The sequence below is a fragment of the Pogoniulus pusillus genome, chromosome 18, assembly GCF_015220805.1.
Source record: "Pogoniulus pusillus isolate bPogPus1 chromosome 18, bPogPus1.pri, whole genome shotgun sequence".
Classification (NCBI taxonomy): Eukaryota; Metazoa; Chordata; class Aves; order Piciformes; family Lybiidae; genus Pogoniulus; species Pogoniulus pusillus.
In genome coordinates, this window is record NC_087281.1 from 22,216,553 (window position 1) to 22,233,720 (window position 17,168).

General features: G+C 44.2%; 2 protein-coding genes across 5 annotated transcripts in view; both read right to left on the reverse strand.

Annotated features, from left to right (window-relative positions):
* STRN (striatin) overlaps positions 1-4,779 on the reverse strand; it is a 78,091-nt gene extending 73,312 nt beyond the window's left edge. The window contains exon 1 of one of the 3 annotated variants that reach the window (XM_064158716.1): positions 4,191-4,779. In XM_064158716.1, the coding sequence (XP_064014786.1) occupies positions 4,191-4,493 (303 nt within the window). In that variant the 5' untranslated portion in view covers positions 4,494-4,779. The remainder of the gene's footprint in view (positions 1-4,190) is intronic. The other 2 variants (XM_064158717.1, XM_064158718.1) reach the window with 2 other exon arrangements.
* A 2,304-nt stretch (positions 4,780-7,083) lies between these two features.
* The window catches only part of HEATR5B (HEAT repeat containing 5B), a 60,011-nt gene continuing 49,926 nt past the window's right edge, over positions 7,084-17,168 (reverse strand). For both annotated transcript variants that reach the window (XM_064158719.1, XM_064158721.1), the window contains exons 34-36: positions 13,789-13,940; positions 10,200-10,413; positions 7,084-8,028 (exon numbers count right to left, since the gene is read on the reverse strand). In XM_064158719.1, coding sequence (XP_064014789.1) covers positions 7,724-8,028; positions 10,200-10,413; positions 13,789-13,940 — 671 coding nt within the window. In that variant the 3' untranslated portion in view covers positions 7,084-7,723. The remainder of the gene's footprint in view (positions 8,029-10,199; positions 10,414-13,788; positions 13,941-17,168) is intronic.

Genomic DNA, 17,168 nt, shown 5'->3' on the forward strand with positions numbered 1-17,168 from the left:
TAACTACAAACTTTATCCAATTAGAGGACCATTATCTAAAAGCAAACTGTAAATATCAACTATTTCTGAATCCAGTAACAAACGTCCTAAACCACACTATAAATAGCCACAGCCATCTGTCTGATTTGCCCCTTCTCCTTCTTTTAACTTGCCTATCTCCAAGGACACAATCTTACCACATAGCGTGCCTGGTTTCACTGTCTGCCTCTTGCCTCGGAAAAGCAGCAGCAAGAGGGAAGGTCACCACTCCTGACCCCCGCCCAGAACACCAACACTATTAAATCTGACTTCCAGAACCAACCTCATTTGTTATTTCCATTATACTCCTTCTACTACAGTTGTCTGCCAACATTTAACCACATTTTATCTCATTTCATTAACTCTCCCCCTGTCATTTGGGTGGCAGGTTCTTTTAGCACTGTCTTACAAAGAATATTTTGAACAAAGTTGTAGAGAGACAAACACATTCTACCAATTCACCACAATTTCCCTGCAAATCTTTTCAAAGGAAAGTTTCCCAAAGAAATAGAAAATTTATGTCACTTTATCAGTTTCCACTACTCCAAAACAGTCTACTATACAGAAACAGTCATCAGAAGAATAAAATGTCAGTAGAAGAGGTCAAGAGCTAGTAAATTCCTCGGCAGGATGCTCGCTGACCATAGATGCAGTTGCACAGAATTTAGAGCATTTGTGAAATGTGGAGAAATGTGCAAGTCTACAAATGAGAATTTTTGCCAGAAGCAAACATTTCAGTAACAGCATATGCACTGCTTGCAAAGACAACATTTCTAGTCAGAATGGACATACAAACACACACACAAGCATTCCAAGTTCATCCAGCCTAGACGCAGCAAAGCTCAACAGTTTTGTTGCTTGCTGGGACAAGGACATGCATCAGCAGCACTCGGCTCTGCAGGGTTAGAGTTCCCACTGCTCTGTCCCAGAGGTGAGAGATGGTTAATTAAAAGGGAAATAACATCAACAACAGAGAATCATCCCCAACCAGTCAGAAGAGCTATGGTTAAGGCAAGGCATCAATATGGGAGACAGTTTAAACCCTGTCTGCCTCCAGCAAAGACAGAGATTTCATTGTCCTGCACATGCATTTTATCAAACTCTTCAGCATTTTGGGATGATCTTGTCCCATACATAATGATCCATCTGAAACGCCTCAGAAACACAAAATGAATAAGAACTGAAGTGTCAAGCTTTTGCAGAATAGGAGAAATCCTTTTGTGTCAACTCTCCAAAGCAGCTATTAGAACTTAAGAAAAAAATTACTCATTTATCAAAAGATAGACAATTAAAATAAATGATCACTCTATAAAACAGTTTGCAATAATAAAACAAGTATTAATAATGTTATTAATTATTCCAGTGAATTCACAGGACACTTCTGATGTCCAAATACCATAAACAGAAAGTATGCATTAAAAAGTGAAACATGTAATTAGCAGACAAGCATCTAAGGGAACCATGCATTATTTTTTTTTCAGTCTTATTTGAAATACACAGATTAGTGATACTCGCATACATACACAGGTATATATAATATACAAATCACATATACTATAATGTATATATAATATATATATAATGTATGTATATATAATATATATAATGTATATATAAATGTATATATGATATAATAGAGGCAACTTTATCTTCAAGAGAAATAATTAGATAATCAGAGTAAGCATGAATATTTGCCATGTAAAGAGAAATACAGGCACCTGATAAGAACAAATACAATGGAAGGCAGTACTAGACCAGAATTAAGAACAGAGAGCAAGCTCTCTGGTCTGACAATTCACATAGGTGTTATAATCTTGGGGGTGTGTCACCCAAACAAGCCTCATGTATTGCAACTGAAAGGTACTCTGAGTATCACATTTAATTCAACACAATTAAGTACAAGGAAAAGAAAAAGAGAAAATACAAAGATGCCTAAGAGGAAGATAGGAAACCACAGTGGGACTGACTTATAAGCTGCTTTTTGGAGAGAGGGTATAACTTAACTAACCAACAACTACAAAGCAAATACCAGGCATGGTAATATTGTAGCATACAGTATCTGATGTATTTAAGTATCATGGCAGGTAAGTAACTAAGAGATTTTTTTTTAAACAATAACAAAAAAAAATAAATCTACTCTTAAGAAGATGAATTGCAACAAAAAAAATACGGATACTTAGACCACCATGCTAAATAAGTCCTCTGCCACACAGCCTCCCAAGAGAATGGATAACTAACACTGAAATTTACATCCAACTGAAGACTAGCAAAGTACAGTCAGGAGCACTGCATTTTTATCCCAAGAGAGTGAAACTGCCCAACCTCATACCTCCATTACTCTGTTAAACGTTTTCAGATATAGGCCAACCAAAGGCTTCAGAAGGAGCACAGAAGCAGCTTTTAATTAACGCTGCTCATCCTTCAGCTGTACATGTACAATTTCTAAAAGCCATGCTGCAGTTGCTAAACTCCTAACACAAACCTTTCACACGGCTCAAAGCACACTCAACTGCAAATGGTCACAACAGACGTCATGTCCGATGCTTATGGAGACAGCCAAAGAGTTTGCACCTTTCCGAACATGACTCTGCAGCAGATAAATGCTGTTGCAGCTCACAGCAATGCCAGCCACTGCCAATTATAACTTTATTGAGATGTTTTAGCAAGAGCCAAAGGCATTCAAGCAAACAACTTGTAAAGAGGCTATATTCCCAGTTCTGCCACTGACAACACAAGCTTTATTCCTTAACTTCCAGCCGGCTGAGTCTAGTCTGGGTGATTTCATAAGAGTAGGGGGGGTGGCTAACTCCCAAAGCATCACAGCGGAGGAAAGGGGAGGAGGAGTGGCATACTGGCCTCTATTGAAGGATACTATAAATATTCTAAGTGTTAATACTATCAACACGAGCAACATTTCTTAGGCCCATAAAACAAGACTTTTTTCCTAAAAAAAAACCTATTTTTGAGATCTGTGCCAGCTATGAAAAATGTCCAGACACTTATGAGACTCCAACGGATAAATAACATGGGATGTTGTTGTTATGCATAACTAAGCCAGTTACTTTCCACATAGTGTTTACTGGATGTAGTGACAGAAACACATTTCAGTTACTAACAAGTTTGTCACTGAATTGATAAAAGTTAAAACAAAAATTACTCTCCTGGCCTCAAAATCGCTTCCTTTAAATTCCTACACGGGGAATCTTCAGCAAAGAATATCACATCTGCTGCTCTGCTCGGAGCAGTTGGTTGATGTTACCACAGAAAGTAACATTTAAAAGATTACATCCCAACTAACTGGGAAACAAACGAACAAAACCCAGCAGCTCTCTGCATTGCTAAACAGGCTCAAGATTCCCTTGATTGAGATAGTATTCTCAACAAAAGAGAAACGAACTAAAAAGATGAGACAGGAAACAAGAGACAAAAGAGGCTTAAAGGAGGCTGAACAGACACTTTTCTGTCTCAACCACGGCCAAATGAGAACCAAAAAGTGGGCCAGTAGTAACATGGACAGTATTAAGGTACAACACAGATCTCCTTCTAAACGAAGTCAAAGAGGAACAACTACCAAGACTGCATTATGCAGTCAATGTAATGTGCTGAAGTATCTGACAGAAACGGCTCTAGGTCAGCAGTTCGCAAATTCTTCAACCGCAAGATCCTATCGGTCCTTTAACGCGTTAAGGAGAGTATCATCCCCATGGCTCCTCAGCCGCAAACACTACCTAGCGTGTCCCTAGTACTACCAAGAGCTGCAGCCGGCCCCAGGCCCGGCCGGGCTGTGCGCTAGCGGCACAAGCAGGGTCCATGGCTCGCCAAAGGAAAATTTTAACAGTGGGTTATGAAACCGGTGCCAAGTTCTGGCAGCTTGCCCTAGAGGGGGCACCCGGAAAACTCCGGAGACGCGGCCAAAGCCGCGCAGCGAGCAGAGACCGCTCCCCTCCGGGCCGGCCGCCATGTCACGCCCCTCCGCCGGGCAGCGGCGGGGGGCGGCCGCCCTCGGAGAGGGAAATGGCCCGCGGCGAAGCCGGGAGGCCGCTCCCTCACGACGGAACAGGCAAGAGAGAAACGGAGGCAGCGGCTCGGGCGGCTCTCTCCCGACCGTGCGCAGTCGGAAAGGAGCGGTAGTCGAAACAGTGGTGGGGGGGTAAAGAGATCGCCGGTGTTACCTGCAGCTCCGCCCGCTCCGCCTCCCACTCGGCGCGCTCCGCCTCGAAGCGGCCCCACTCGTGCTGCAGGAAATGCAGGATGCCTGGCACACTGTACTGAGCCCGAGATGCCGACACTGGTGGGGCGACTCCAGCGGCTGAGACCCCCCCGCCGCCGCCTCCTCCTGCTGCCGCTGCGGCGGCCGCTGCTGCCGCCGCCTCGCCCGGCTCCAGCCCTGGCCCGCCTGCCGGCGGTGGCAAAAGCAAGGCATTGTTGTTGTTGTTGTTGCTGAAGAAAACGCCAGGCCCTGCTTGCTCGTCCATGGCCGGGCTGGGTCTGCTGCGTTGCCCGCCGCCCCCTCCTCCGCGAGCCGCCGCCCGCACCCAGCCGCGTCCCGGCAGCAGCAGCAGCAACAACCTGGGCGCGTCCCGCCCGCCGTCACCGCCTGACAGCCGCCCCCGCCGGCTGCTACGGCGGCCCGGGAGGGCCAACTCTAGAGAGCGATTCACACGAGGCCTTCTCACGGCATTCTGGGAAGCGTAGTCCCGCTGGGTGGCGGAGCTCCCCGCCGAGGGAGGGGCGGCATTGCCCCAGCCGCCTTGTTGTGCACCGCGCTGCCCGTGTTTACAGCAGAGAACTTCATCGCCTTGGCGAGCCGTCCTGGGGTAGAGACCCACAACGCACCCCGGGGGCCCAGTCGGCAAGGTGGGCGTGAGAGACTGCGGGGAGCAAAGCCACGGCTGAAGGCAGCTCTGAGCAGCAGCGGACCACTGATTAGTCGTCATCTCCACCGCAGAGAAAGGATTTAAACAGCCTTGGCACACTTGCAGCCCAGCCAAGGCAGATAAGAAGGGCAGGGGTCTTGCAGCAGTTCCACAAACTTTGGCCAAGCCTCGCCCTTTCATCCCCAGCTTTTCTGTTTTGAGCGACCAGAACTGGGAATCCCTTACAATGGTTTCTTGACAATCTTTGGAAGTGTTGAAAAGGAGAGCAGAACAATGTTTTTCAAGATTTGTTATTCTCCGTGAGGAAAGGGAAAACTTCGAGGCTGACATCAAAACCTGGCGCTGAAAACACAAGGTGCCCGCAGCACAGCTCCCTGCTGCATCTCCCGAAGACAGCGGAGTTAAGAGTGCGTTCCATACTGGCATGTGTCTCGCTGAAGACCAACACATCCCTACCCACAGGCTCCGCAGCAGAGCTGAGCGCTGGCAGCGTCTGAGTACGGTGCACGGCCACAGACGCTCCTGCAGCTGCCGAGCACGGCCCTGCCGCCTCTCACCCCGGCCAGGCGCACCGGGAGCACCTCGGCACTAACCGAAGCAGCACTCCCTGCTGCTAATCTCCGCTCACCCTTTGTAACCCTGCCCTGCTGTGGCGGGTGGACAACCTCGGTGCTTTTGAAGCGGGAAAGACAGCTAAGAAAGCTTATAGAGAGCATCAGAGACGAAAAGGGCACAGAAGAGGCGGCATGCTCTGGGGGACCCCAACTGGGAACTGGGGTAGAGCAACAAGGCTCACTCAGAATGGAAGGAAAAGGCAGGGGAAAGACATGAAGCAGAAGAGTTTAATGAAAAAGCACATTAAAAAGGCCACTGACAAAGATTAAAAGAAGAATGACAAAAATCACTACAGCCATTCCAAGTTATTATTTTTAAATCAAATTAAATATTATGTAAACTCACACTTAAAGCTTAGTGTTAGGAGCAAGCAAAGAAGCAAAAGAAGAGTAGACTGAACAAAAACACATAAATGAAAGTTGTGCACGTTGCCACATGGTATACTAAGAGAAACCTCTTCCTTCCCTGTTCCATCTACATCTATCAAGTGCTATTTTCCATTCTCCCTTTTCTGTCTTTTGTACTGGCCTCTTAAACAGATTGTTGTATTCCCCACCTCACCTTTTCTGAATTTCCAGACATCCTGAAAACTAGAGTCTAACCAAAACATAAAAGTGCTGAGGAAAAGGTAAGGTAAATAAAACCTGATCATAAAGTTTCTAAACATCAGTTAAGTCACTAGACCTCTGGGGGGAAAAGACTATAGAAGAGAATCAACCAGGTTGGAAGAGACCTCCAAGATCATCCAGGCCAACCTAGCACCCAGCCCTAGCCAGTCAACCAGACCATGGCACTAAGTGCCTCAGCCAGGCTTTGCTTGAACACCCCCAGGGACGGTGACTCCAACTACCCGAAGGGAGGCTGTAGCCAGGTGGGGGTTGGTCTCTTCTCCCAGGCAACCAGCAACAGAACAAGGGGACACAGTCTCAAGTTGTGCTGGGGGAGGTCTAGGCTGGATGTTAGGAGGAAGTTCTTGCCAGAGAGAGTGATTGGCATTGGAATGGGCTGCCCAGGGAGGTGGTAGAGTCACCATGCCTGGGGGTGTTCAAGAAAAGCCTGGATGAGGCACTTAGTGCCATGGTCTGGTTGACTGGCTAGGGCTGGGTGATAGGCTGGACTGGATGACCTTGGAGGTCTCTTCCAACCTGGTTGATTCTATGATTCTACAGCAATTGACCTCCACGCTCTGAACTCTGCAGACCAGACTCAGTGAGATGTGAGGGGAGCTCTATGCTTTTCAAAAAAGAAAAGCTTGGCAGGGGAAGAAAAAATGAGGAGCATGGTGCAAAGTGCTCAAGTCACTTGGCTCTGCAAGGAACTACAGACCAGAACTACAGACAAAATCACCACTGAGACTAAACTCTTGCAGGAAAGTTAAATACTTAGGAGTCTAAACAAAGAGCTGAGTCATCATATTCAAGTGGTGTCTGGCAGAACAAGAACACTGCTGACAAACAGCACCTTGAGAGCCAAAATCTACACCTACAAAAAATGCAGCTAGCAGGCAGTTCTCTTTATAAAAAACTCCATTTCCAATGCATTCTTTAACATTATTCTTAGCAGAAATAAGGGATGAGATTCTTTGCATCCTTTATTAATGTTCAAGCATGAAAATGCATTGGAAAGAAATATACACCACATAAATAAAGACAACTCATGAAGACAACATGCTTGATCCTTCACTGTGAGAAAAGCTGAACTTTTTGCATTATTTGGATTTTTTTTTTCATGCAAGCCAAAATGATCTACAAGGTCTGGCAATCCACTTCCTTCCTTAATGTTCAGAAGGAAAAAGTACACATTTCAAGTTACCCATGGTACATGGTACGAACTTCGTAACAGTTTCCCCTCTTCCCTTGGTCCCCCACTGCGTTAGTGAGTGTTGGCACAAGGGTAGGGTAACAATCACCAGATTTCAAAAACCACTCAAAGGTTTGGAGCAGCTTTTGAAAAATAAATTTAGTCAGAGAATAGGGGGTTTTAGTGGGTAATTTATAACACAGATTCATACATATGATCACATTGCATTTCCTGAAAATCTCTATAAATACAACTAACAGCAATTCCTTTGTGATGCATGGATTTCAAGTAATTACACAAAGCTCTATTAGACAGCATTTCACATACAAATTACACAGTATTACAGACAGTAACACGTCAGGGTTAATGTAATGCTTCTGAATACTTAATGGTCCAAAAATACTACAAGTCATTCAAAAAAAGCTAGTTTTCAGTTTAATTGTCGGGGTGGAATGTACTGTGGGTGGTGGTTGCCTAGCAGCTGCTTTTGCTTTGCTGGCCTGACTTGCTCGGACTGCAGTTTCCAGCCGTGTTTTTAATTCAGGAGCAGCTCCCATCACTGTCTTGAAAGCATGTGGGTAAAGCGGACCAATGTGCATTAGATTCTGAAGTGCAAATTCATGAAGGTCCTTAGAAGCTGTAGATGCAGAAGCAAAGGCATTTTCATTCAGTAAATAGGAGATCAGGGTGGGAACAAGAAGGGCAAGCAACTGGACTCCTAAACGTGAAAGAATAAAAAAGTAATTACCACTTCAGAGAAGAATTTTTTTTTCAGTTAACAGAGTGATAAAGGTCAGGTCTTCAGGATTTACAATAAACACTGTTATTAAAAAATTATCAAATAAAACACAACTGCAATTAGATGGCTTCCTCTCTATTGCTCACTCAAGTCTTTCTTACTAGGACTGTCTTTCAGGCTTCTATTATTGTTCATCAGTGATTTGGATCCTGACAATTCTTAAAGATTCTTTTGCATTGGCTGATGGCAGGTCATTGATAAGAGACTGCAGGGCATAGAATGCCTATCATACTAATGGATTTCAAAACACTTCTCAGTCAGACAAACACCATGCTTTGAATCTGAGTGTCAGTCTTCCCCGTGAGTGTAACAGAACCACTGTTGGTGTGAAAGTGTTCACAGGAAAGGCAAAGACAGTTACCTGCTATATTACTCCATTCTAAAAGATTCCAATCCAGAAACTACCACCATAACTTTAGAATCATAGGATCATAGAATCAACCAGGTTGGAAGAGACCTCCAAGATCATCCAGGCCAACCTAGCACCCAGCCCTAGCCAGTCAACTAGACCATGGCACTAAGTGCCTCATCCAGGCTTTGCTTCAACACCTCCAGGGACGGTGACTCCACCACCTCCCTGGGCAGCCCATTCCAATGCCAATCACTCTCTCTGACAACAACTTCCTCCTAACATCCAGCCTAGACTTCCCCCAGCACAACTTGAGACTAGCACAGCCTAATGAAGCCATGGCCCAAATTGGCATAGAGATCAAAAGGGCTCATCTCTAGAACAACAAAAGGCAACTGAAGTATCAGGTCTATTTCTTTGTATCTAGTAAGGATATTGCTCTCTACAGCTACTTGAAAGGAGGTTCTGGTCAGGAAGGTGTCAGCCTCCTCTCCCAAGTAACTAGCAACAGGATGAGATGAAATGGCTTCAATTTGTGCCAGGGAAAGCAGTATCTCCATCTTAGGAAAAACTTTTTCACTGAAAGACTGGTCAGGCACTGGAGCAGGCTGCTCAGGGAAGTGGCAGACTCACCATCCCTGGAGGTGTTCAAAAACCACGAACATGTGGTACTTTGGGATGTGGTTCAGTAGGCATGGTCATGTTGGATTGATGCTTGGACTTGATCACTGTAGAGGTCTTTTTCCAATCCTAATAATTCTATGATATCAACATGCCTTTGAAAGGTGTAACATGTTGTAATTTTTAAGGTCAAAGACCTTACCTAATGGTAACTCATTTATCTAAAGTTTTCTAGGTTTATCAGAGTATTAATGATTCTCCTCTAAAGCTTTTGACTAAATTCATACTCATGGAGTGATTATGTCCAACCAGCATTAGCAAAAATCAGATACTTTGCTTCCTCCTGTGCTTCATTTACTCTCTCGTTTTACATGTGTGTCAAACTGTGCCAGAAGCAGAATGGGGCTCAAGAAACCATGTTTTATTAGCAATAAAAGAAACAGCAACCAGGAGTATGTTGAGGGGTGGTGGTGTATGGAACAAAACAAAAGCCCAACAGCAAAAACTGAAACAAAACCCGACCTACCAAACTCAGAGAAAATTAACATGGAACTTTATCAGCACTTCAAGCCAAATGTCTGCAAATCAAGTCTTCAGAAATCATATTGTTTTAGCTAGAGAATAACTGAACTCAGAGAATAACTGAACTTAGAGAATAACTGAACTTAGAGAATAACTGAACTTAAACTATAAATACTAAATTCAATCTGCTGAAGGGAACAGTCAAGATCTTTTGACCAACACAGTTAAATTTCTTGGGCTTTTCAGATAGCTTTGTTGATTTGGTAGAAGCAATCTGAGTGATGAGTCTGCTAAAATAAAGTTAACAATTGGAAAAAGAAAATGTAACAGTTCATTTAACAGTTCATTTCCAAACAGAAGAAAAACATCACTCACTATTGCAATTCATGTTTAGATTCCTTCTTTCCCCTCTGCAATTAGCAGAAATGCAAAGGCTACAGCACATCAACACTGAGTCCATGTATACAAAAGTTCTAATACTGAAATTACAGAAGCATGTTCCACAGACATGTTCTACTTGAGACTATGCCACCAAGCTCCTAACAGCAAGATATCTAGTGTTCAATTTTTATTTCTTTGGAAAAAAAAACCAACTTACTATTCTGCTCCTCACCAAGAGCAACCAGTGTTTCAAGAACTTTAATTCCCTCTTGGACTGCTAACAGCTCCATGTTGTTGTTCGGGCGGCTCCTTTCCACAGCTTTCAACTTCTCCACCACAATAGGGGCCAAGGAATGAATATATGGAGTTGACAGGGCACGATTGGTGTGTTGGAACACAGAAAGCAGAAGCTGGTAACACTTGGCCTGAACCTAATCAAATCAAGAGAAATACATTGTCATGAAGGTTAGTTGTTAACTCAGGGAATTCTAATCAACTCTGCTATCTGTATATGAGATACAGGTGATGACAACAAAACCAAAAAACCCCACAGCCACTGAATGGGAAGGAAACATACTAAGAGGAGAGGAGTAACACAGCTCATCTGCTAAAACAGTGCTAGCCCAGGTTCAAATAAAAGGGCAGTTAGAAAGAACATGCAGCTACTAAATAGCAGTAACAGTATGAACTCAGACAAAACAAAGGAACGGATAATTTAATCAAGTCAGTCACACAGGTCAACAAAGAATATATCTTAAGCCTCAGAACTATCAGCACTAATAGTAGAAGTATCTGCCAAATCATGAAATGCTATTCCAGTGTCAAAAAATGACTGATAAACGTGATCTTACTGCTCTAAAATGTGCCAAGACTGTAGCCAAAAGTGGCAAGCCTGTCCCATTGATGCTTCTCATTCTCCATCTTGTGCTGGCAGTAGCACAGGACTACAAATGTAGCCATACAGTGAGTTTGATCACAGAACCTTCTCTCTGTCTTCCCTCCCTCCCTTTATTTTCTTTTTCCTGTATCTCTATTTTTTTTTCTGGAAAGCAGTGATTACTGAAGTCAATGCATGGGAAAATGACTTACTGGTGATTTTTTGAGATTAACTGATTCAGGCATTATTTGGGTGTACAAAGATCTGCCTCCAAAATTCCACAGACATAACACAGAACTTACAAGAAGTTAAAGCCCCACAAAAAGACCTTACACATGGTTTCAAATTGCACTTGGGGTCTGGACAAGATGAGTTACCAAGTAGATGCTGAACAGAAATACTCTAGAATCATAGAATCAAGCAGGTTGGAAGAGACCTCTGAGATCAGCCAGTCCAAACTAGCACCCAGCCCTAGCCACTCAACCAGACCATGGCACTAAGTGCCTCAGCCAGGCTTTTCTTCAACACCTCCAGGGACGGTGACTCCACCACCTCCCTGGGCAGCCCATTCCAATGCCAATCACTCTCTCTGCCAACAACTTCCTCCTAACATCCAGCCTAGACTTCCCCCGGCACAACTTGAGACTGTGGCCCCTTGTTCTGTTGCTGGTTGCCTGGGAGAAGAGACCAACCCCCACCTGGCTACAACCTCCCTTCAGGTAGTTGTAGACGGCAATGAGGTCCCCCCTGAGCCTCCTCTTCTCCAGGCTAAACACCCCCAGCTCCCTCAGCCTCTCTTCATAGGGTTTGTGTTCCAGGCCCCTCACCAGCTTCGTCACCCTTCTCTGGACACCTTCCAGCACCTCAACATCTCTCTTGAACTGAGGAGCCCAGAACTGGACACAGCACTCAAGGTGTGGCCTCAGCAGTGCTGAGGCAGAATAACCTCCCTTATCATACTGGCCACACTGTTCCTGATGCAGGCCAGGATGCCATTGGCTCTCTTGGCCACCTGGGCACACTGATGCCTCATCTTCAGCCTACTATCCACCAGTATCCCAGGTCCCTTTCTTCCTGGCTGCTCTCCAGCCACTCTGTCCCCAGCCTGTAGTGCTGCTTGGGGTTGTTGTGGCCAATTTAATGTCTATGTTACAAGACACTACAGCCTTCCTTCAGAGAAGAATTATCAATCTAAACAAGATTTTAAATGCCTCGCTGTGACCCTAAACACATCAGCTTTTTTAGCATGTTGTTCTTCTCAGGAGTCTTTGCAATGCTCACTTGTGGAAACATTATTTTTGTGTTAGCTCCCACCTGCAGACTCTCACATCCTCTCCAACCAGTATATATGTGGCTGGAACAATTAAGCTTAACTATACAATACATTAGCCTGCCTGAACAAAGTCTAAAACCTTTTTATTTCACTCTGAAAAAAAAAATAAAAGATTGTACATAAAGGTAAGCCAAAGGGCAAAAGTGCAATCTGGAGACAGGTAACTCACAATCTGAAGATGTTCTGATCATGACCACAGAAATGCACTCCAACTGAGTTTTGTATGAACACATAAAATAAGGAGAAGTTTTGCCCAAACAAATGTAAAATCAATCAGAAATGTGCACAGTAATTTTATCTACAGAAAAAGTACTGCAGTTTGCACTATAAAAGATCATCAATGTAGAAGTGTCCCCTGTTGGATATAGTCATATTAAATGCAGTGATTTTATAGAATTGTCTGAGTGTGGTACAGCCATTGGGAAACTGAAATACTGGAACATACGCCATGGACAGGAGGGAGTGCACGAGCTCAGAAGTACTGATAGAAGGCTGGAATGGCCTTAGAGAATGGTGTAACAAATCTAAACAAATGTAGGGCTGGAGTCTGTGGTTTTCTCCTGTCTCTGCTCACACACAATAGATGTGTTGTTGAGAGAATATGAAGAATGTCTACGCTAATCAGTGTGTAATCCTAACGCAGTCCTAACACAAGTGTATGTAACCAATTGGAGTCTAACATCATTTGTAACCCTGTTACGTAGCCTTCTGATAGAAAGTATATAAGCCCATGCTTGGGCTGTAATAAACTGGATTGGATTGGAACTTGCTGTATCAAGCCTTTCTCTCCATCTCTTACCACCCTATTACCAGTGGTAACCAGCCTGTGGCAGTCACCCATTACCATTTTCTGCTAACCAATCTTCTCATTTTCTACAATTTCACACCTCAAATATTTTTTTTTCCTTCTAAAAAATTGCAAGTCAGGAACCTGGCACAAGGCCACAAACACATGTTATTTAGAAACTTAGTTCAGGTTATTTATGTCCAGAGAAGGGCAACAAAGCTGGTGAGGGGCCTGGAGCACAAATCCTATGAGGAGAGGTTGAGGGAGCTGAGCCTGTTTAGCCTGGAGAAGAGAAGGCTCAGGGGTGATCTTATTACTGTCTACAACTACCTGAAGGGAGGCTGTAGCCAGGTGGGGGGTGGCCTCTTCTCCCAGGCAACCAGCAATAGAACAAGGGGACACAGCCTCAAGTTGTGCCAGGGTAGGTCTAGGCTGGATGTTAGGAGGAAGTTGTTGGCAGAGAGAGTGATTGGCATTGGAATGGGCTGCCCAGGGAGGTGGTGGAGGCACCGTCCCTGGGGGTCTTTAAGAAAAGCCTGGATGAGGCACTTAGTGCCATGGTCTATTTGACTGGCTAGGGCTGGGTGCTAGGTTGGACTGGCTGATCTTGGAGGTCTCTTCCAACCTGGTTGATTCTATGATTTTGTTCACTTAAGGTTTTCTATAATGCACTGTTGAAATTTCTAATCATTTTGACAAGCAGTATGTGTCTCTAAATGCATTAGAAATCATTCTGAAAATGTAGTAAATATATCACAATTAGTTTTTCTCAGATGTATGTCATTCATATTTCTACACCACGATCTTACCCAAGGATCACAGGAATTTAATGCACTTTTAAATCTGTCCATACATCCATTTTGTAAAGACTGCACTCCGATGATTTCAGTGCTTGCTGACCAAAGGAAGAGAGCAATAGCTGTAAGTACGCTTACTTCATCAAGAGTAGGCTTAGAGGCTTCTGAAAAACAAAACCAAAGATGCTGTTAGCTTACTCCAACAAAGGAGTTCGAATTTACTTAGTAAATAGTGAATACAGAGGAGATAAAATGTACCTGAAAGTATTTGCAGCCACATACACTTATGCATCTACTTGTTACAGAATCACTTCATCATTATTGACTGCCACTGACAAAGTGCTGAGCATCTCTATTCTGATGGTCAAGTAAGTCAAATTTTCTGAAACTTAACTATCAAGAAAGATAACAACCCACACTTACTGATATTTTTGTTTTCAATATACCAACAAGAGAGGAAAAAAAAGGATTAAATCCTTTCCCCATCACAAATGCTTTTTATTATTCTCTTCACCAGATACAGCTGAGTATTCAACAAAGAAACAGTTTTTATTTAACATAAAGCTTCATAAAACAGACTAGCTGATCTGACAGCTACCTGTTAGCAATAAGAACAGTCCTACTTTTAACTTTTCCAGCTTTTCAAATAATCTGTATTTGCCATTGTCATCCTTTTTTCCCTTGCACAAGCTGTCTTCACACAAAAAGTTACATCATCAGGAAAAAGAATTATTAATAGAATTATTGTAACACTCTGCTGGGTTTGCTGGCCAGGTTGGTTCTGCTCTCCTGTGAGAGGCACACAGAAATAGCAGATGCATAGTTAGCAAAATTAAAACCAGCATGATTGCTCTTCACAGAGAATCACAGAATCATAGAATCAAGCAGGTTGGAAGAGACCTCCAAGATCAGCCAGTCCAACCTAGCACCCAGCCCTAGCCAGTCAACCAGACCATGGCACTAAGTGCCTCATCCAGTCTTTTCTTGAAGACCTCCAGGGACAGTGACTCCACCACCTCCCTGGGCAGCCCATTCCAAGGGCAAATCACTCTCTCTGTGAAGAACTTCCTCCTAACATCCAGCCTAGACTTCCCCCAGCACAACTTAAGGCTGTGGCCCCTTGTTCTATTGCTGGTTGCCTGGGAGAAGAGACCAACCCCCACCTGGCTACAACCTCCCTTCAGGTAGTTGTAGACAGCAATGAGGTCACCCCTGAGCCTCCTCTTCTCCAGGCTAAACACCCACAGCTCCCTCAGCCTCTCCTCATAGGCTTTGTGTTCCAGGCCCTTCACCAGCCTTGTTGCCCTTCTCTGGTCACGTTCCAGCACCTCAACATCTCTCTTGAATTGAGAGGTTACTCAACTGGCTTAGCTACGATGTGCAACCTCATTTAAAAAAAAAAAACTACTCCAAGCACTTTAAGTGATTAATTTTTTACATTTTGAAGTTGTTTACATTTTATTGGCTTGAGATTTGAAATAGGATGCAGTAGACCTTACTTAGCCTCTCGTATGTGTGCCATAAGTGACTCTATAGAAAACTGGAAAAGGAAAACAAACTCTTTGCAAGGAACAGAGAAAGATTTCTGAAGTCTGCAAAACAAAAAAGCCTAAAGCCAGTAATATTTACAGTAACAAAAGGCTGAAAGCCAGAAGATGGTGTCAGAAATGGGATTACAAGTTTGACACAAATCTACAGATCTTTCCCCTTCAGACATTTTCAGGATCATTTGCAATTACCTACTTGCTCCCTCTCTTTCACATGAGTAACTCCATTCATGCCTCTCTTCAGTCTTTACAAATGGCTCTTTGGGGATGCAATGGGATGTTTTTTGGCTGAACTACCATTATGCAAATGAAAAATTTTTGTGTCTGTCTTTTGCTAACTAAACAGCTGAGACTGTACCTACTTTTTGCTTTCCAAAGGGCAAGGAAAAGTATGAGTGTGAAGCAAGATAAGCACTCTGCAACTCTCTAAAGAGACACAATAGATGTCCTGCTTCTGGGTAACATTTTGGAGTGCTTTTTTGACAAGACTAGGATTTTTTCTCACCACTGAAAGCTTGTAACAGCATTGTAATCACCCAACTTTTCAGCAAGAACCTTGCCTTAATTATCCCCTGCTGCCTTCACACTCATTCTCTTTAGCATTCATTGTCATTAAGAGTTTATGAATTGTGTGGGCAAACACTTAAAAGACAGACTGAATGTCATTTTTCTTGAGGTTTAATTCAAGATGTCGAGTCCATGTACAACACCAAACAATTACAGTTTCAATAAATAAAGAGATCAGTTCCCCTACAAAATGGTTTTGGCAAGTGGAGTTTCCTTTCCTTTAAGCTGGCAGGTATTCTGTGGAAAAAGGAAATGATAATCTGCTTGGGCCTTGCAACTTGCCTAGAGTTGACAGTCATCACAGAAATTGAGGCATATTCCAGGAAGTGAAGTGAATTCAGCTTGAAACTGCTTTACTTGAGACATTCAGCTGATGACAGAAAGACCAATCAGTATCAGAAGGCAGACCTCCAAGTTCCAGAAACAAGTCACACTACATTACTGTTTTGGGATTTTTTGCCTTTACCTAGTTCATCCCAAGCAGCACTACAGGCTGGGGACAGAGTGCTGGAGAGCAGCCAGGAAGAAAGGGACCTGGGGGTACTGGTGGATAGTAGGCTGAAGATGAGGCAGCAGTGTGCCCAGGTGGCCAAGAGAGCCAATGGCATCCTGGCCTGCATCAGGAACAGTGTGGCCAGTAGGACAAGGGAGGTTATTCTGCCCCTGTACTCAGCACTGCTCAGGCCACACCTTGAGTGCTGTGTCCAGCTCTGGCCCCTCAACTCAAGAGAGATGTTGAGGTGCTGGAAGGTGTCCAGAGAAGAGCAATAAGGCTGGTGAGGGAACACAAACCCTATGAGGAGAGGCTGAGGGAGCTGGGGGTGTGCAGCCTGGAGAAGAGGAGGCTAAGGGGGGACCTCATTGCTGTCTACAACTACCTGAAGGGAGGCTGTAGCCAGGTGGGGTTGGTCTCTTCTGCCAGGCAACCAACAATAAAACAAGGGGACACAGTCTCAAGTTGTGCTGGGGGAAGTCTAGGCTGGATGTTAGGAGGAAGTTGTTGTCAGAGAGAGTGATTGGCATTGGAATGGGCTGCCCAGGGAGGTGGTGGAGTCACCGTCCCTGGAGGTGTTGAAGCAAAGCCTGGATGAGGCACTTAGTGCCATGGTCTAGTTGACTGGCTAGGGCTGGGTGCTAGGTTGGACTGGCTGATCCTGGAGGTCTCTTCCAACCTGGTTGATTCTATTCTATTCTAATGGCTCCAGGTTCTTTGTCTTCTCCGCTGTTGCTTCTCCCTGTAGCAGAAGGAGGGAGAACAGAAAAACACGCCTGGGCAAG